The sequence below is a fragment of the Cavia porcellus genome, unplaced genomic scaffold (genome assembly GCF_034190915.1).
Source record: "Cavia porcellus strain 051 isolate PalLab524CR breed Dunkin Hartley unplaced genomic scaffold, mCavPor4.1 scaffold_23, whole genome shotgun sequence".
NCBI classification, from domain to species: Eukaryota; Metazoa; Chordata; class Mammalia; order Rodentia; family Caviidae; genus Cavia; species Cavia porcellus.
The window spans coordinates 13,477,505-13,499,183 of record NW_026947506.1 but is presented as its reverse complement, the minus strand read 5'-3'; the positions used below and the strand labels follow the sequence as shown (position 1 = coordinate 13,499,183).

The following is a 21,679-nucleotide window of genomic DNA, read 5'->3' as shown; positions in this document are numbered from 1 at the left end:
TTTAATGTTCTAAGTTGCTCCATGTTTAGAAAAAATAGTAATGTTAAGCTTACTGCCTCTAATATATTGTATTGTTACAAAAAACTTCTTCTGGATGTTCAACAGCTAAGGTTTAGAAGCCAAAACTTAGAGAGACAGATAGGCTAAATTGATAGCCAATATTTTGGCCCCAGCCCCACTTCAAGGTTGGTGGAGACCCAGGATATAAAATAACCTCTAATTGCATCATTCTAAGATACTCTGTGAGTCCCTGGTTGTCTCATCAAGAAGATTATGAGACCACAGAGGAAAGTCACCTTCAATGCAAGGAGTGCCTAAGGGGAGTCACCAGGAGAAAAATTTCCTAAGCTTTCACAAAGAGCAACTTGGTCAAGGAATGGCTGTGACTTTTCTAGGTGACTGACACTGACAGAAGAGCCGTGAGGTGCTATGCATGGTTCTAAGATAACTCCTCAGAAGACCTAAGTGTCCTTAATAGGAAGTAAGGAACTGATTGTAGTTAATGCAGGTCTCATGTTAGCTTGGTCTTCAACCTCCTGCAGAAAAGTCTGGCCTCTGGAGGTACATTGCAATGTAAAATGTTGGATCTGGGGGAAGCTCGAATCACTAACATCCTCTGACAATTGCTGGCTTTGCTGGTAACTGACTCCTGTTATGAACTGATAGATTATGATGAGTTTAAATTGGAGTTCTCCTCAATGCTTGCCCACCATGAGGTGGCCACCCATGCTGGGAGTAAAAAAAAAAAAAAAAAAAAAAAAAGAGAGAGAGAGATTTTGGAAAGGGTTGAAGCTGAATACAAGTGCAGGTCTGTGGTGTGGCCTGGGCTTGACTGAACTGAGAATGAGGAGACCCCTCAAAGAACAAGATAGGCCACAGCTGAGGCCACCTGGAGATTTCCTGTATAGTTTTTTAAATTAGAATTATCTGTTGCTCTGTGGGTTCCTTCAAGCTCTCCCAGGAGCCTGCTCAGGTATTTTTTTTTTTTTTTTACCATTGTCCATTCAGTTCCTTGCTTGTTCTGATTAAATATGGGCTGCCTAATTACAGGTGGCTGGCTTGCTAGCAGAGTTATGAGCTCTAAAGAGTATTTCACTCTTCCTGCTGCCCTCAAGACAATGTCACTTGTCTCATTCTTTTGGTCCTTTGCTGTGCACTTGTTTGGGGACTGGAGATTTAGGGATAGGACCCAATAGAAAATTAACTTCCAGATAGGATAACTGTATGTTTCCTGAAAAGTTTACTGCATGTAAACTTTTCTTTATCTGTAGATGGAAGTGTTATGTTACCTATCAACAAATATATTGCTACCTTATCAACATATTATTACCATATCAACATATGCTACCTTATTAATATATTGAGGGGTATTAGAGTGATTTCTCAGAAGGCATGATTATACACCTCTTTATATCATTGTGAGTATTCTGCATAACTTTTCTAAGGTAGTACTTACAAGTGAAATTGGTGGATAATAAAGGAGGCCTCCATCTCCTTGCTAAGTACTATGTAATATGATTCTAGGTGTTTCTAGCAGTTCATTTGTTTTAGCCATGAATTCCTCACTGGATGCCTATTATTTCTGCTTGGCAGAGAATGGATTGTACAGGAAATTAGTGGTTTTGATCTGCAAAAAATTGCTGGAGTCAAACTGAAATAGATACATGCTAAAAAACTGTCAGGGTTTCATAGATTAAAAACTATTTACATAATTAGTTGAAGAATGAATTAATGCATTTGGAAGATTATTTAGGATATACACCTAGCTGAATTATATTAGATATTTATTTCTTTAATTTTATACAGGTACAAAATATCTGACTTACAGAATTTAATAAAAGTATATTTTTTATCTCATTGTTTCCATGAGGGAAATTTGGTTTTGATTGCTTCCAAAGCATAAACATCTTGGAAAATAGAAGTGAGAAGGAAAAGGTAACTTTTCTTTATGAGGCCAAGGAGCCAGAGAACAGTTTCAGAGCCTGAGAGGAAGGATCCAGGGACCAGATTTGGTTCATGGCTTCCAACTCACATGGCTGCAACAGATACATATAGAAGTGATCATACTAATATCCTACACATTTCTGAAGGCAAAAAGTTGTTAACAAATGAATCACCAGGCATTAGGGAATATATGACTTCTAGGAATATTAAAATACTGAAGAGCAGAGTGTCAATTTTGTGACAAGGGGACTATAGGGCAAGGGGAACTCAGAGTGTGAAGTCTTTAGGTGTCCCTGATTCTTCAGAAGGAAATGTTTAATTGGATTAGGAATTTGGTTCCATTTAAGCAATAATTGTCAACCCCATGCTTCACAATATGATCACTTTTAGAATTCAGCATTTTTATGAGTCTGAATGAGTAGCAAACTTGTCTTGGAGAATTGATGTTTGCTTTTCTTTATTCTGTTGCAGACCATTACTATCATTTAAATGTAATGTCTTCACTTTACACAGTAACTGTGGTCTTTTATGTTCACATACTGGGTTTCTAGGTGGAAAATTAATAGAGATAATAGTGAAAATCTTGAGAATGAAGTCTGCTGCCTCTCACATGGCCTTCCTACCCTCTATTCTGTTGTGTCCCATCCTGGCCTGGGCTCAGCATGTTTTCTGACATCAGGAGATTCTTTCATCCCTGGATGATAGAACTTGAATCCTGAAAACGTTTGCAGCCCATTATGGAAAGAGTCCACTGAGCCCTGAAACAAAATAAGGGCAGCCAAGAAATGACAGGGATAAACAAGAAATTTAGAGAAGACCTAACACCATTACTTCTCAAACTTTTTAATGAAATCAAATGGGAAATGGTACTTCCCAATTCATTTCTGGAAGCAAGCATGACCCTGATACCAAAACCAGAGAAGAATCCAAATAAGAAAGAGAATCACAGGCCATTCTGCCTAATGAACATTGAAGCAAAAATCCTCAATAAGATACTAGCAAACAGACTGCAGAACATCATCGAGAAGATTGTACATCATGATCAAGTGGAATTCTTCCCTGGGATGCAGGTGTGGTTCAACATACATAAATCCATACATATAATACACCGTATTGACAAATCCAAAAGCAAAAATCATTTGATCATTTCAATAGATGCAGAAAAAGATTTTGACAAAGTCCATCACCTATTCATAATAAAAACCCTATAAAAATTGGAAGAGATGACCTTTATCTGAATCTGATAAAAGCCTTTTATGATAAACCAACAGTTAACCTCATTCTAAGTGGACAAAAACTGAAAGCTTTCACTCTAAAATTAGGAATAAAACAAGCATATCCACGGTCTCCACTCTTATTCAATACAGTCCTGGAAACTACCTGGAGCAATTCGACAAGAGAAAGAAATAAAAGGAAAAAAGATAGGAAAGGAAAATCTTAAACTATCATTATTTGCAGAAAACATGATCCTCTATTTAGAAGACCCTAAAAAGACTTCTAGTTTAATAAGCAAATTCAGTAATGTAGCTGGTTACAAAGTCAACAGTCAATAATCAGTAGACTTCATATACAGGAATAAAAAACTCATGGAAAGAGAAATCAAGGAAACAATAACCTTTACAATAGCATCCAACAAAATGAAATACTTAGGAATCAATCTAACAAAGGATGTAAACGACCTCTACACTGAAAACTACAGTCCTCTCGAAAAGGAGATTGAAGAAGATATTATAAATTGGAGAGCTATCCCATAGTCTTTGGTAGGAAAATTCAATATAGTGAAATTGGCCATACTTCCAAAGCTATTGTACAGATTCAGGGCAATCCCAAACAAAATCCCAATAGCATATGTCAAAGAATTACACAAAATAAATCCTAAAATTCATCTGGAACCAGAAGAGACCTAGCATAGCAAAGGTGATCCTGGTAACAAAGAAGATAGGGTTCATCAAAATCCCTCACTTGAAATTACACTATAAAGGTATTGTGATAAAAAGGTGTGGTACTGACAAAAAACAAAACAAAACAAAACCAGACCCAAAGATCAAAGGAACAAATTAGAAGATGGAGAAACAACTCCAGACACAGTAAACCATCTTATCTTTGACAAAAGTGCCAAACACAATCACTGGAAGAAAGACAACCTCTTTAATAAATAGTGCTGGAAAAACAGGCTCTACACAGGCTGAATATTAGAACTGGACCCATATCTTTCAATGTGTATTAGGCTAGGATGAGAATAGATCAAAGATCTTACATGAAAACAGAAACATTAAATCTGCTGGAAGATAGAGTAAGTAAAACTCTTGAAGACATTGATGTAAGCAAAGACTTCATGCAGAAAACATGGATTGAACAGGAACAATCACAGAGAATTAAGTGGGATCTCACCCTAATTAAAAGCTTTTTAACATCAAGAGAAACCACCAACAGAGTGGAGAAACAACCCACAATGTGGGCGAAAATGTTTGCCAGCTGTTCCTCAGACAAAGTGTTACTATTGAGAGCACTGAAAACTCAAAAATTTCAGTCTTCCCAGATTTAAAGACCCAATCCAAAAATGTGCATTTGAGGTCAAATACACAGTTCTCAGATGAAGAAATAAAACAGCAAATAAATATGTGACAAAATGTTCTACATCACTCATCATTTAACAATTGTAAATTAAAACAACACTGAGATTTCACATTGCCCCAGAAAAAATGCCTACTGTCAAGAAATCAAGCAATAATGAATGCTAGAGGGGTAATGGGGGACAAAGGAACCCTTCTCCATTGTTGGTGGTAATGCAACCACTGTGGAAATCAGTGTGGAGATTCCACACAAACTAGGTCTACAGGTACCACTCAACTCAGCTATTCCCCTTCTGGGTATCTGCCCAAAAGAATAAAAATCATCATTCCACAATGATATATGTGCACCCATGTTTATAGCACCACAGTTTGTGGTAGCTAGATCTTGGATGGAATGCACGACCTGGAGCTTGTCAGGGAGGCTCTTATGCTGCTGAGGTAAAACCCCGGACCACTTTTTTTTTTTTTTTTTTATCTTTGAAATAAAATGGGTTTGGGGGAAAAAACAAGGGCTGAGGTAAAGCCCTTCAGTGCAAATACCCATCAGAGGAGCTGACGTCAACATTGCAGAAAACAGCCAGCCCCAGTAGTCTCCAGGATCTTTCATTGGGGATCCACAGTTATAGGGTAGGGTTTTTTTCCTGTAATTATTGGTGGGGAAGAGGAGCAGAAAAGCAGGAACCAATCAGTGCTGAAGAGGCGGGCTGTAAGAACTGTCCAATCAGCGGGGCTAAGGTAGGCGGTCTCTTCCGGTGTCATGGAGTCAGTTGCGAGTCTGGGGCAAAAAAAGGGAGAGCTAGATATTTGCTAGACCGCGATTTGTGGCTTCTGTGTGCTGTGGACTGCTTAGAAAGAACCTGGGAGACCTCCAAGCTACGGAATGGTGATGTTATGGGATGGGAGCAGTGAAATGGGGTGGAATCAGGTTGAGACCAGTTAGAAGTGGTGAGAAGCAGCTGTGCGGTGTAGAGCCTGCATGCTTAGCCTCAGACTCTGAGGTCCTCTAGGGCTAGCAGTGATTCATCCTCTGTCCCTTTTACCTCTCGCTGGGGCCAGGACAGTTCTGGGTCCGGAGAATGCTGTCATCACTGTGACACCACCAGGCCACAATGCCATTTTTGAAATCGCCTGCTGCCCTGCTCCTCCAACAGTCTGGGCACAGGAAGGGACATGGGGAGACCCTGATTCCGATGTAGTTTCGAGCTGCATGCAGCTGTAGTAAGCTAGGTCTCTGCTCTCATTCCTGTCAGCAACAGATCTGGAAGCCAGAACTTTATAAATGTCTGTGATACAGAACCTCATAGCCACAACTGTTCTCCTTAAACTTGTGCTTTTTATGTATTTATAGTGATCACCTAAATTTATACAATGTTCTCATGTTTCCATGCTCATGAAAGGTGATGGCAAAGGTCTTGAGAATTCAAAGATGTGTAGTGATGTGCCTCAGTGGAGGAAGGCTTCCCAAACACCTGGTAAATTCCTGTTCATCATACAGAATAATGCAAAAGAATTTGTGAACACAATTATTTAGGTGACACCTAAAATTAAGGCATTTGCATGGACATATACACGTGATATTCTTCTGAATGGAAAGGAATACGGGTGTCATCTCTGAATTAACAGCTCATTTAACAGCTTGGCTGATCATAGACATTGTTTAAATATGGAAATGCTGTGCAATGGCCTTTACTAAGTGGTGGAAAGGAGAAGCCCTAAATAGAAATTGTGCAGGGATATCAGTATTTAGGCATGAAGGGTTTTCTGCTTAGGGTGGATCATAGGAGCATGGAAAGGATATAGAAGCGACTGGCAGGATGCAGGGTGCCAGTAGCAGGACTTACAGCAGAGAGGATTTTCACTGAAAGTCAGTTAGTTCTTAGGGTAAGCATGAAGTTAAAGTTGGCTTCTAATTTCTTCCTTGAGAAGAATAACACCAGCTCTGTCAACAATCAGTATTCCACATCCTTGTCAACCCTTTTCTGTGTTCCATACTTGAGATCTAATTTTGATTTTCTCTTATTATGCCCCAGTGTCATGAAAGTGCAATTTGAATTTTTTTTTATTTAAGAGGAAAAAGAGAAAAACACAAAACAAAACAAAGCGGTGTAAGGGTACACATAATACAGAACTACAAAACATAACAGTAAGAAATCACCTGTTAATAGATTACATATTATCATCTTGAAAATAGTTGCTAAAATCACAGTATCAAAGAATACAAAGTGGACATTCAAACAGGGAGACTGCAAACAGCTGTGTTGAATGATCCAAAAACATTGATATAGTCAGCTATTTATTAACACCCCTAAACACACTTGCTGTTATATCCGTTAGAGCTCTTTTTCTTTTTTTTTCTTTTTTTTCCCTCTCTTTTTTACAACAAAATTTACACATTTTGGATTTTATTACTCCTTAGTGCTTATTACTTGTTTTTTTGGGGGGGGGAGAGAATACAGTCAAATATGGCAAAACAAAGCTGTCAGTCAAAACCAAGGATAGACATAGCACATGGTGTAGAACAGAGTACAAGGTTATCAACAATGGTTATCAACGTTGTCTCTTGTTTCCTTAAAAAGAATTGTCTATCTCATTAGATATTATAAAGTTGGACAAAACAGTAGAGAACAAGACCAATAAAACTTAGGCATTGTAAACATTACAGGACTTCCAAAGAAGACAATAGTCAAACCAGAATGGGTATCTTAGTGAATCTTATTGCCTTCAAAGTAGTTGCCTATGTCTTCAAACTTGATACTATCATATAGAATGGAACAGAGTCTAATCAGTCAAAACAAGATCGTGGGAGTATTACAGGACTTCAAAACAAGTTAATAGGAAATCAAAAAGAGTTACTATTTATATATCCTAATTATTTAAATTTTTTCTTTAATTAAGACAAACATAAGAAATGACTAATTTTTTTAAAAGAATAAGGGGGAGATTGAGATAAAACAGGACATAACAATATAACAATAGAGGTCAAAGCATGACTGTTTCAGCAACCTAGTACTTCACCACCATATAACCCGACTTAATAGTAGTTACCATAGTGTCTGTCTTTTTCCTTGAAATATTTGGATAAAACTTCATATACTCTAGCTTCAAATATTTCCATATCAAGAAGCCCAGAATAAAGCCTTTCTAATTAATGAGTGAAAACTTTATAAGGCTTCAAGGCCACCTAATGGGGAATCATGATTACCACATATTTTTATATATTTGAATCATTACATTAGGGAAACTATTCGGTATTCACACATGCGAGATTGATTTATTTCACTTATGAGTATGGTCTCAAGCTGCGCCCATTTATTGATAGATATCTCAATGTGATCCTTCTTTATAGCTGAATAATACTCCATTTTATAGAAATACCACCACTTTTTTATCCATTCCTCAGTTGATGGACACTTGGGTTGTATCCAAGATCTGGCGATTACAAATTGTGCTGCTATAAACATAGGTGCACATATATCACTGTGCTATGATGCTTTCAGTTCTTCTGGGAATATGCCTAGAAGTGGAATAGCTGGAATAAATGGGATTTCCAGTCCCAACTTTTTGAGAAATCTCCAGACAGATCTCCACAAAGGCTGTACCAGTCTACACTCCCACCAGCAGTGCAGGAGAGTTCCTTTTTCCCCACAGCCTCTCTAGCATTTGTTGTTGGTTTTCTTGATCCTGGCCATTCTTTCAGGAGTGAGATGGTATCTCAGTGTCATTTTAATTTGCATTTCTCTAATGACCAATGATGTTGAGCATTTTTTCATGTATTTATCTGCCATTTGCATTTCTTCATCTGAGAATTGCGTATTCATCTCAGATGCCCATTTTTGGATTGGATCTTTGAATTTTGGAGGTCTGAGTTTCTTTAATTCTTTATATGTTTTAGACAAGAGGCCCTTGTCTGAGAGAAAGTTCACTAAAATCTTTTCCCAGTTTGTGGGTTTTCTTTTCACTATGCTGGAGATTTCTTTTGACATGCAGAAACTTTTTAATAAGAAGTGGTCCCAGTTATTGATTCTGGGAAGTATTTCCCGTGCGATTTGAGTCCTGTTCATGAATTCTTTACCTACTCCTATGTCTCCAAGGTTTCTACCTAATTTGTCTTCCAATAGATTTAGTGTTTCTGTTTTAATACTCAGATCTTTGACCCATTTAGATTTTAATTTAGTACATGGTGATAGACATGGGTCTAGCTTTAGTTTTCGGCAAATGGAGAGCCAGCTTTTCCAGCACCATTTATTAAAGAGACTGTCGTTCTTCCCGTGAACCTGCTTGGCTCCTTTATCAAAGATAAGGTGGTTGAGTGTGTTTGTAGTTGTGGTTATATCTTATAATCTATTCCACTGATCTTCGGCTCTGTTTTGATTCCAATACCATGTTGATTTTATTACTGCTGCTTTGTAGTATAACTTCAAGTCAGGGATTGTGATGCCTCCTGCTTTGTCTTTGCTGCTTAGAATTGCCTTTGTGATTCTAGGTCTCTTCTGGTTCCAGATGAAATTTAGGAGTGATTTCTCTAGATCTATAAGGTATGTTGATGGTATTTCTATTGGGATTGCATTGAATCTGTATAACAGTTTTGAGAGAATGGCCATTTTCACAATGTTTGTTCTTCCTATCCATGAGCAAGGGATGTCTTTCCATTTTCTGAGATCATCTTCAATTTCCTTTTTCAGTGTATTATAATTTTCACTGTATAAGTCTTTCACTTCTGTCGTAAGAGTAATTCCTAAATATTTCATTTTTTTGCTTGCTAATGTGAAGAGTGCAGTTTCTCTTATTTCCCTCTCTGTGATTTTGTTGTTCATGTATAGGAATGCTATTGATTTCTGAGTATTGATTTTGTATCCAGCCACATTACTGAATTTATTTATTGTATCTAAGAGTCTTTCAATGGAGTTTAGGGGGTCTTCTATGTAGAGTATCATGTCATCTGCAAACAATGATAATTTAACTTCTTCTTTTCCTATCTTTACCCCTTTTATTTCTCTTTCTTGCCTAATTGCTCTGGCTAGTACTTCCAGTACTATATTAAATAGGAGTGGTGATAAAGGACATCCTTGTCTTGTGCCCGATTTTAAAGTAAAGGCTTTCAATTTTTGGCCATTTAGTATGATGCTGGCTGTTGGTTTGTCATAAATGGCCTTTATTATATTGAGGTAAAGACCATTTATTCCAATTTTCTGTAAAGTTCTTATCATGAATAAGTGTTGGACCTTATCGAAGGCTTTTTCTGCATCAATAGAAATGATCATGTGATTCTTATTTTTGGCTTTATTGATATGGTGGATTACATTTATTGATTTACATATATTGAACCATCCTTGCATTCCTGGGATGAATCCCACTTGGTCATGGTGTATAATCTTCTTGATGATTTGCTGGATCCTATTTGCCAATATTTTATTGAGGATTTTTGCATCTGTGTTCATTAGGGAGATTGGTCTATAGTTCTCTTTTATAGTTGGGTCTTTCTCAGGTTTTGGTACTAGAGTAATATTTGCTTCCAGGAATGACTTAGGAAGGATTGCTTCCCTTTCAATTTCATTGAATAGTTTGAGGAGTGTCGGCATTAGGTCTTCTTTGTATTTCTTGTAGAATTCTGCAGTGAATCCATCTGGGCCTGGGCTCTTCTTGGTGGGTAAAGACTTAATTACATTTTCAATTTCATTAGCAGAGATTGGGTTATTCAACAGTTTTACATCCCCTTGATCTAGCTTTGGTACTTCATATGCTTCTAAGAATCTGTCTATTTCTTCTGTGTTATCAAACTTTTGAGAGTAGAGGTTTTCGAAATAGGTGTTGATGATCTTCTGTATTTCTATTGGGTCTGTAGTGATTTCTCCTTTTTCATTTCTTATTGCATGAATTTGAGCTTTTTCTTCCCTTTTTTAAATAAGGTTGGCTAGAGGCTTATCGATTTTATTTATTCTTTCAAAGAACCAACTCTTTGATTCGTTGATTCTTTGGATTGTTTTCTTAGTCTCTATTGCATTGATTTCTGCTCTGATTTTTATAATTTCCTCTCTTTTGGTTTTGGGCTTGACTTGCTCTTCTTTTTCTAGCTGTTTGAGGCATAGCATCAAGTTATTTATTTGTATTCGTTCTGTTTTCCTGATGTGGGAACTCAGTGCAATAAATTTTCCTCTCAGGACGGCTTTCATTGCATCCCACAGATTCCGGTAAGTTGTATCTGCATTTTCATTTTCTTTTAGGTATTGTTTAATTTCTTCTTTAATTTCTTCTGTGACCCACTGATTACTCAAGAGTGTGTTATTCAGTTTCCATGTGTTTGTGGAATTTTTGCAGTATCTTTTATCATTAATTTCTAATTTCAGAGCACTATGATCCGATAATATGCAAGGGATGATTTCAACTCTTTTGCATTTGCTTAAATATGTTCTGTGAGCTAATATATGGTCTATTTTAGAAAATGATCCATGTACTGCTGAGAAGAATGTGTATTCTGATGTTGTTGGGTGGAACATTCTGTATATGTCTATCAAACCCATTTGTTCACAGGTATGATTCAGTTCTGTTATTTCTTTGCTCATTTTCTGTCTGGTTGATCTGTCCCTTGGTGTCAGTGGTGTATTAAGGTCTCCTGTTACAATTGTGTTACTGATAATTTGAGTTTTCATTTCTGTTAATAATTGTTTTATATAACTGGGTGCTCTGGAGTTTGGTGCGTATATATTTAAGATAGTTATGTCTTCCTCTTGGACTTTTCCCCTTACGAGTATGTAGTGACCTTCTTTGTCCTTTATGGTCATTGTTGGTTTAAAGTTCACATTGTCTGCAAACAGAATGGCTACTCCTGCCTTTTTTTGGATTCCTGCTGCATGAAGAATTGTTTTCCATCCTTTGACTTTCAGTCTGTGAGTGTCCTTCTGGGTTAGATGAGTTTCCTGTAAACAGCATATGGTTGGATTTTGTTTCTTGATCCATTCTGCTAGTCTGTTTCTTTTGATTGGTGCATTGAGACCATTTACATTAATGGTTATTACTGTTAAATGCTGGTTAATTGTAGGAATGTTATCTCTCTGCTGTTGCATCTTTATCTTTCTGTTCTGTTTAATTATTTGCTTTGCTTAGTGGTTTTTTCCTTTGCGTATCTAAACTGTCTTTCAATATTTTTTGCAGGGTTGGTTTGGTGTTCATGAAGTTCTTCAGCTGTTCTTTGTCATGGAAGTATCGTATTACACCATCTATTTTGAATGATAGTTTTGCAGGATATATCAGTCTTGGTTGGAAATCATTTTGCTTTAGGATCTGGAATACTTCACGCCATGCTCTTCTTGACTTTACCGTTTGTGCTGAGAAGTCTGCTGTGATTCTGATAGGTTTTCCTTTATAAGTGATCTGTCTTTTCTCTCTGACAGCTTTTAATAATCTATTCTTGTGTTGGATTTCTGGGATGGTGATTATTATATGTCTGGGTGTAGTTTCATTTTGGTTATGACTGTTTGGAGTTCTATATGCTTCACTGATCCTGATGTCAGTTTCTGATCTCATGCTTGGGAAATTTTCAGCTATTACTTCTCTAAATATCCTCCTGACATCCTTCATGTTGTCTCCCTCTCTTTCATTAATCCCTATCATTCTTCTTTGCATCGTCTTGCAGTTGTTGAATTGTTGTTTCCTGATTCCTTGTTATTTTCAAAAGATCTTTCCTTTCCTGTTCACTAGCTGCAATTCTGTCTTCAAGGTCTGAAATTCTATCTTCACTTTCATTAAGGTGGTTTTTACAACTTTCAGTGGAGTTTTTTATTTCCTGTATATCTCTATGCATCTGCATTATGTATTCTGTTTGTTTCTTATATTGCTCGTCTAAGGATTCTATCTTTTTGTTTAGTTCCTCCAATTTTTTATCTGTGTTTTCTTTAGATATATTTAGAATCTCTTTCATTTCTTTTATCATTTCTTCTTTTATCTGGGAGATTATTTTGAGTTTGAATTTCTTTAAAGCTTCCTGGAGTTGCTTGTCAATTTCAGTAGCTATTGTGTCTGATATATGAGGTGTGTGGGATATATTTTCTTCTATATACATCACTCCTAGGGTTTCTTGAGATGGGCTGGATGTTTGAGGTTGTAATTTGGTCTTTTGTTTTGTCATTTTCCTATATTTCTGTGTTTCAAGTGTTATTTGAAAGCTTCCTCAGGATCTGTTGAAAATCCCCTTCTATGTTTGGAGCTACTGAGACTCTGGCACCGCGCTCCCCCAAGCCATTGGGCCTACAGAACCAGTGGCCCTCCTCTTCCTGCTCAGAACTCCGCAGTTCCAGACAAGCTGGGCCTCAGGGACACTGTGCACCCACCTAGTGCAATTTGAATTTTTGATTTGGCCTTTCACCCAGATGAACTACCACTATGATGTCCTGTGATTTATTCTAGGGCAAAACTCTTTCAAGTACATCCTTCAGTTTGAATGAAGAAATGAAAATAAAGAATTTTGGCTATGTGTCTTCTTTCATGCATGGTGGTAAACAATTCCCAAGACAAGATTTTAGTCATTTTTTAATGTATTGTAGATATAAACAAAACTACAGATTAGTTCTCTTTCAGAAAACAGAAGCAGCACTTAAAGTCACCTATAAAGCCCTTCAGTGCAAATGTCCCTTAAGAGGTGAGATCAACACTGTAGAATACAACCCACTATTGATTTCTTTGACTTCAAGAAAGAGAAAAATTTATACTGGTATTGCTGTAGGGGAATGAAACTCCTTATCTACTCTGTCTGGTATGAGTTGTATTGTCTGAATTCAAAAAATAAATTTTAAGAACAACAGAGGTCATGAGTAGAATATACTTTTTGTGAGAAAGAAAGTAGTCTGAGAGAAAAGGGGTCATGAGTGGTTTGGCCAAGACTGTCCTTTCCAGGATGTTTATAGAGTAAAATCATGTGATGAGATTTGTTTAAGTTGGGGACAACTGGGAACTCACAACACAGATGGGCATAAAATGGGACAGAACTATGGTAGCCAATAAAATTAATAGTTCAGATAAACTTGATTAAATTGGGAACAAATGGGGAAACGAGTCTCATAGAAAGCAGGCATTCTTAGGCAGCAATGACTCTTTCCTTAGGAGGTTGGGAGGCTGACTCCTGACTTCCTCAGGATGATAGGAACTATTTAGAATATCAAGCCTTAGGATATGGATGAATTTGCTTCATCTGTTTTGAGGCTTGGCCCATAGCAGGAGGTGTACATTTTCTCCATAGTTGCAAGGTATCTGCACTTCTGCATGGGCTCCTTAGAGGACCTAACCCTTTCTCACTGCCAATATTTAACTAACTCAGCTTCCCATAACAGTATTTTTCAGAAAATTGAATACAAATGTCTTGTGCTCTGGGTGAATGATCTGGGGATGACAGTGTACAATGTATATGCCAATGTTGCTTTCTGATTGACATGTTTTGAAATTCAGTTTTAGTTTACTTTTTCTTTTTATCCTTGAGATAAAATGGGTTTGGAAATAAAAAGCCTGAGGTAACGCTCTTCGGTAGAAATAATGCACGGTGGAGGTGAGATCACCACTGTAGAAGACAGCCAACTCCAGAAATCTCTGCACTACAGTCTATCATTTGGGATAGTCTCTTGCAGGGAGGGGGTCATTTCCCAATTTATTCTTGACTCAGAAGGAGGGCCATGGAGCAGTAGTCAATCAGTGCTGAAGAGGTGGGCTATTAGAACTGTCCAATTCAGAGGGACATGGCAGGTGGTCTCTTGGGTCTCTTCCAGTGTCTAGGCATTATTTACCTATTCTGAGCACAAAACCGGGAGCAGAATGGTTGCTGGATCTCATTTAGTGGTTTTGATGTCCTGTGGCCTGATTAGCAAAGAACCTGGTAGACCCTCTAGCAATGGAATGGTGAGGCTGTAGAGGGGATCCCAGAAATAGGGTGCAATTGGGAAAAACCAGTTACAAGGGGTTAAAAGCAGTTCTGGTGTCTGGAGCCTCAGGTATTTAGTTAGCTTCAGCTCCTGAGGTCCTCCAGCATTGGCCATGAGTCATCCACTGTCCCTTTTGACTCTTGCTAGGGGCAAGGGTGATTCTGGGTCCCCAGAAACCTGATTTCACTATGAGAGCAACAGACTCTAGTATCATCTTTGAAATTCTCTACTGCCCTGGCACCTCCACAATAGTGGGCAGGGTAGGGAGCTTGGGGAGACCCTGACTCAGATGCATTTTGTTGCTGGAGCAGCAGTGCTGAGCTTGGTCTCTGCTCTCATTCCAGGGAAGAGCATCTCTTAAGGGTGTGAAGTTTATTAATGTCTGTAATGCAGGGCCTCATAGCCACAAAGGCTCTCCTTATACTTGTGCTTTTTTGTATTTTTAGTGATCGCCTAAGTTTATAGTATGTTTTCATATTTCCTTCCTCATGACAGGTGTTGGCAAAGGTCCTGAGTATTCAGAGATGTGTAGTGATGTGCCTCAGTGGAGGAAGGCTTCCCAAACACTTGGTGAACTCCTGTTTATCATACAGAACCACCCAAAATCTTCTGAATATACTTAATTATTTATGCTGCTCACAGACTAGGTTTGTGAGAACAGACATAGTGTTTTGAATTTTGAGAAAAATGAAGTAGATATGAAAGTGTTAGCAAGGGCAAGGTAAAATGTGCTTGCCAAGGACAAATTCCAAAATGGGATGCCTGTTAAATCCTTATTGAAAACAGCCTAAATTTAGTGATTTGCATGGGCATATACACTTGATGTCCTTCTGAATGGAAAGGAATATGGGTGTCATTGCTGATTTAATAGCTTAGTTGATCATAGACATTGTTTAAATATGGAAATGCTCTGCAATGGACTTTACTAGATGGTGTAAAGGAAATGCCTTAAATAGAAATTGTGCAGGGATATAAATAGTTAGGCATGAAGGGTTTTCTGCTTAGGGTGGATCAGAGGAGCATTGAAAGGATGTGGAAGTGATTGGTGTGATGCAGGGTGCCAATAGCAGGACATACCACAGAGAGTGTCCTCACTGAAATTCAGGTCTTAGGGTAAGCATGAAGTTCATGTTGGCTTATGATTTCTTCCTTGAGGTAAATAACACCAGCTCTGGCAACAATCAGTTTTCCACATCCCTGTCAACCCATGAATTTTGTGTTCCATACTTGATATCTAATTTTGATTTTCTCTGATTATGCCCCAGTGTCATGAAGGTGAATTTTGAATTTTTTTTTTAAAACATGGATTGACCTCATGACCTCATGCCTTCCAGGCAGGCTTTCATGCTACTGAGCTAACTAGACAGCAATGTGTTTTCTGTATACTATGGAAGATATCAACATTGTTCCTCAGAAAGTATTGAATGTTGGAATTTTACTATATTATATGGCTATAATTTTTGAAAACAAACCAAAAGTGTCTTATGCAGTCACTTTTCAAGTTTCATTTTGTGAGGCGTTTCAGTCAGGGTCTCTCTATTTCAGACAGCTCTGTAACTAAGACTGGCCTCAAACTCAAGGCAGTTCTCCTGCATAAGCGTCCCAAGATATATTTCTTATATCTGAGTTGAAGGTGATCACTTGGTGACACTGAGCTATACCTCTAATTTGCAGCTTGGCCCTGGTTTCCTTGTTTACATAATGTTTACATACAGCAGTTTCCCATGAACATTTGAGTTACTATTTATGTACCATATTTGATGTTATTTATGTTTTGTTCTGTGAAACCAAATTCAAAATGCTGCTCAAGTATATTAAGAACAAAAGGACTCAGTGGCCTAAATGAGATTTGAAGAGATATCATCAGTAGTCTATCAAAGAGATATTTGTCTGCCTCTGTACTTGTGAATGCTAGTCCTGCAGGCTCCCACTGTGAGCTCTGCTTTAGAGACAGTGCACAGGGACTTTTGCAGGGACTAAGCACAAAAATCAGTGCTCATTTTTAGCTATTACATTAGCAATAAGTTGCAATCTAGCATCAAAATTACTGTGTCAAAAAGTGTGTATATACACAAAATTAATGACCAAGACATGGAAATAAGATTTGTTTAGTTTAGTTTTGTTTTATTGAGACAGGCTTTCACTATGTATATCAGCTGTATTTGGACCCCACATGGATCCTAGAATTGTCCTGACCTCATAGCAGCCCTCCTGTCTCAGCTTGTTTATGCTGGGATTAAAGATATTTATGACCACACTTTGCTTTTGATTCAGATTTTTATGAGAGTATTTAATCCCAGGCTTGAGTTTCAACCTTCCTTTGAGAAATATATGTATGATCCTTTAGGAGGCAGTGAGCTTTGAGGATGTGGCTGTGAACTTCTGCAGTGAGGAGTGGGCTTTGCTGAGTCCATCCCAAAAGAAGCTCTACAGAAATGTGATGGAGGAAACATTTAGGAACATGGTGACTATAGGTAAGGATGCTATCTGATTGTCTTTCATGCTATCAGAGAATATTTTTTGTTGGTCATTAGTGCTCTTTCATTATAATGAATGTGAATATATTTTGAGAAGTAGCTCAGACCTGCATTATATCATAAATCTAATCAAAGTTTATTAATTTGCATGTATTACTAAAAGGAATCCTGGTATTAAGGAGGACTTAGGGATAACCAGAAAGTTGAAAAAGAATGCAAAATTTACTGGAGATATTTAAGGTAATTTGCACTCACATGGAGCAGAGATGTTCCTCAGGAGTTAGTTTGTGAGTAGAAAATTGACAGCCAAAGAATTGAGGCACCATTCAATGTAATATCAGTAATATTCTCCAAAGATGTATAAGCTAGGGCAAGTATAATCAGAAAGTTACATCATGAAAATGTATGAAATTTCATATAGATGTGTATTGAAAGCATACACTTTGAGTTTTGATAGGATCCTGCTCTCAGTTTACCTACCCATGTATACATGTGAATACAACACATTCAGTGATCAAAAATTGCTAAGATTGCAGCAGAATTTGAAACATAAATGAATGCTCATGTTTCCAAGCCATTCTCAAGGGAATCAATCCATTCTGATTAAAATTCTTAGTAGAATGGTGTAATGTTAAGTGAAGTCACTCTGAAAATCAGTATGCAATTGTCTCTAGAAGTTGATCCCCTCATATTCTCCTGAATTATATTTTCAAAAGAGTCAAAATTGACATAAAATACAGATAGATGCTTAGTCATACACAAAGCAGATCAAGTTATAACAGATGAGGCCTTGAAGCAACTTAGCTATCTATCACTGGATTTGTGGAGAAGGAAAATGTTAATAGACTCTGTATGATTGTGCATTCATGTACACCAGCACTCTAGGAATCTGATGGCAGAATGGCAAATTCAAATTCAAACTTAACAGCTTAATCACCAGTGAAAATCCCTTAAAATAAAGAAGCTAGAGATTTGGTGCTGATACCTGTAGCTGATTTCAATTATGGAAAACAAAACAAAACAAAAATAAATGCTATATAATCAGTGAAAAATAAATAATGTAATGTCATTTGCCATAAAAAATAGGTGGTTGTTCCTCCCATCAAGTTCAGTGAATTAGTTCAGCTACAAAATGTAAAAGGTCACAGGGTTTCTTTTAGATGACAAACCAAAATATAAATTGTGGGGTCAAATGCAGGAGACTTGATACAGAAAAGTAAGCCTGAACATTTGGATAAGGGAAGTACAGGTTAAGGAAAGAAAGGAGATGGTGATGGGGGAAAAATATCAGAATGATCAATATGTGATACACATATATACCCATGCCCAAGGTGAAGCTAAATGTTTTGCATTTCAAAATATACCAAATTTTAAGATTACCAAATGTATACCACTCTTTTGGGAATGGTTGTTTTCAACATATCTTGCAAGGCATTCCCTTCCTTCATTGTCAGAATTTCTTACCTGGCATCAAAACAGAACTTGTCATTAATGCAGTCATTAGTACAGAGACACATTTAAATGTGATTTTTTTTCTGTTTTTAAATTTTACTTAAGGAAAGACTAAACAAAACAGAAAATGGGTAGAAATTATACTACTTTCAAAGAAAAAAATAAACAGTAAATAATAACTAGTTGATGATTACATATTATCCACTTAAAAATAGTTGCTCAGACACAAAATTGAAACATATAAAGTGGGGATTCAAACAGCCAGACTGCAAACAGTTTTGTTCAAATATCCAACAAAAATTTAGTAATATAGTTATTAATCCTATATGTGATTTATTTCTTTACAGAAATGACAAGGTAGGGAGATGATGGGGACACACATCTTGGAATCTGTATAAAAAGTATTTCTTTATACTCCTGAAGATAATATGGTTGTGAAAGAAACAGACACACTCTGATATTCAGATCCATGAAAAATATCACAATAGAGGCAAACCTATTTATGTAAGCACTGTGGGAAAGATTTTACCAAATGTTTATATTGTAAGAAACAGGAAAAATTCACACTGGAGAGAAAAACCTATGTATGTAAGCAATGTGGGAAAACTTTTACCACATGTGGAGATTTTAAGAAACAGGAAAGACTTCACACTGGAGAGAAACCCTATGTATGTAATTTATGTGGGAAAACTTTTACCACAGGTGGAGATTGTAAGAATCATGAAAGAATTCACACTGGAGAGAAACCCTATGTATGTAAGCAATGTGGGAAATGTTTTGCCACACATGGATATTGTAACCAACATGAAAGAATTCACACTGCAGAAAAATACTATGTATGTAAGCAATGTGGGAAAGGTTTCACCACACGTGGACACTTTAAGGAACATGAAAGAATTCACACTGGAGAGAAACACTATGTATGTAAGCAATGTGGGAAAGCTTTTACCACACATAGACACTGTAAGCAACATGAAAGAATTCACACTGGAGAGAAACCTTATGTATGTAAGCAATGTGGTAAAGGTTTTACCACACTTAGACAGTGTAAGGAACATGAAAGAATTCACACCGGAGAGAAACCTTATGTATGTAAACAATGTGGTAAAGGTTTTACCACACTTAGACAGTGTAAGGAACATGAAAGAATTCACACTGGAGAGAAACCCTATGTATGTAAACAATGTGGGAAAGCTTTTACCACACGTAGACAGTGTAAACAACATGAAAGAATTCACACTGGAGAGAAACCCTATGTATGTATGCAATGTGGGAAAGCTTTTACCACACTTTCATACTGTAAGCAACATGAAACACTTCACACTGGAGAGAAACCTTGGATTTGTAAGCATTGTGGGAAAGCTTTTACCACACTTCCATACTGTAAGCAACATGAAAGAATTCACACTGAAGAGAAACCCTATGTATGTAAGCAATGTGGGAAAAGTTTTGCCACATGTAGACAGTGTAAGCAACATGAAAGCATTCACACTGGAGAGAAACACTATATATGTAAGCAATGTGGGAAAGCTTTTGCCACACGTAAACACTGTAAGCAACATGAAAGAATTCACACTGGAGAGAAACCTTATATATGTAAGCAATGTGGGAAAGGTTTTACGACATGTGGAGATTGTAAGAATCATGAAAGAATTCACACTGGAGAGAAACCCTATGTATGTAAGCAATGTGGGAAAGCTTTTACCCAACGTGGAAATTGTAAGACACATGAAAGAATTCACAGTGGAGAAAAACCCTATGTATGTCAGCAATGTGGGAAAGCTTGTATGCAAGGTGAACATTGTAAGCAACATGAAAGTTCACACTTGAGATAAACCCAGTGTATGTAAGCACTGTGAGAAAGCATTCAACACATGTATATATTGTGTAATGCATGAAAACTTAACACTGCACAGAAACCATCTAAGAAATGTGGGAAAGCTTTCAGCAGAAATTCTCATTGTCAAACCCATGAAAATGTTCACACTTGGCAGAAAAACTATGCATGTAATGAATGTGAGAATGTTTTCACCACATAAGGATACTGTAAAATACATCAAAGTCTTCACACTGGGGTGAAACCCTATGTATGTAAGCAATGTGGCATAGGTTGTACCACATACAGTCATTGGAGAACACATGAAAGAATTCACACTGGGAAGAAACACTGGCTATGTAAGCATTGTGGGGACACTTTCAGGAGCCAGAGTGAAAGTGAAACACATGAAGAAACTGTCACTGGAGATTAATCCTATGCATTATGGAAATCCTCTCAGCACACATGATGATTGTTATATATTTGAAAGCTCACTGGGCAGAAATCCTATGTGGACTAGTAATGTGAGAAATATGCCAGTCCACACACTTTGTGAGATACATAGAAAAAGCCTCATTGGTCAGACTGTTTAGATCTATGTTTAGTTTAAAAATACCAAGGAACCCAGAAGAAATAATCAATATAAATTTTGATGTCAATATTTCTTCATAAATTTTCCAGAAATGACAAATCTGAAGTGGAGCTCTCCTCAAATACATATGTGGTATGGTTTTTAGTTAATCACTTGTGCCTATCTAGACATTTTAAAGTGCATTTGTACTTCAACATGGAATATTTTAATTAAAGATAGTAAACTGAAATGTACTTTTCACTTTCTAGAATGGGTCTTTTCTATGTACTTAGCATTTGTCTTTAAAACTTAATTTTTGTATTTTTTTGTGAATTGTAATTTTAACACTGCATTTGTTCTAATCCTTTGATGTACATGCTTCATTTTCTGTCATAAATGATGTTTCTGAAATTGTTGCTGTATTTGACATTAAGATAAACATTTATGGAAGCTCAGAATATGCGTTTTTGACAAAGTTGTGTTCTTTTCACATAACTTGTACATTAATGGATGTTAAGTTTTTCATGTTGTGATGAGATACTGCTTATATCCTAACATTACTGGATATCATACTATGTACATTATGTTGCCAGTTTTTGTTTTTCACTGGAGCAGATATTTGTCATTTAAGTAAATCTTTGTTTTTCTAACCATCAGAATTTTACCTGTTATTTTTATATTGCATCTTTACTTTGCTATTAGTTTTCCCCACATGTACCAAAAGTAAGCCATACCACTGTGAATTTCTGATTGCCCCAGACTGACAGAACCATAACTTGTATCTAGAAGCACATCACAAATTATATTAATGTCTCCAGAAAGTATGAAATGTGTTATGATTTATGAGTAACCATACTTTGAAAGGAATTTTTCTTAACTGTGGAGTTCATATGGGAAAAAGGATGCTACTCTATGTATCATACAAATGCCTTTATTTTATTTCT

General features: G+C 36.9%; 1 protein-coding gene across 2 annotated transcripts; it reads left to right on the top strand.

Moving 5' to 3' along the window:
• The first annotated feature begins 5,262 nt into the window (after positions 1 to 5,262).
• On the top strand, positions 5,263 to 21,394 carry LOC106025677 (zinc finger protein 709-like). 2 transcript variants are annotated; one of them, XM_063233817.1, is made up of 4 exons: positions 5,263 to 5,400; positions 9,001 to 9,052; positions 16,767 to 16,893; positions 19,051 to 21,394. In XM_063233817.1, the coding sequence occupies exons 3-4, from the start codon at positions 16,860 to 16,862 to the stop codon at positions 20,181 to 20,183; spliced, it is 1,167 nt and encodes a 388-aa protein (XP_063089887.1). In that variant the 5' UTR covers positions 5,263 to 5,400; positions 9,001 to 9,052; positions 16,767 to 16,859; the 3' UTR covers positions 20,184 to 21,394. The 2 variants fall into 2 exon arrangements, with proteins under 2 accessions (XP_063089887.1, XP_063089886.1); XM_063233816.1 differs by lacking the exon at positions 9,001 to 9,052.
• Positions 21,395 to 21,679: the final 285 nt, after the last annotated feature.

What these genes read in the sequence shown, in the direction of transcription:
- LOC106025677 (XM_063233816.1), top strand. An exon ending in TAGGAACATGGTGACTATAG is followed by an intron (nt 16,894 to 19,050) that starts GTAAGGATGCTA and finishes CTTTTACCACAG; the next exon opens with GTGGAGATTGTAAGAATCAT.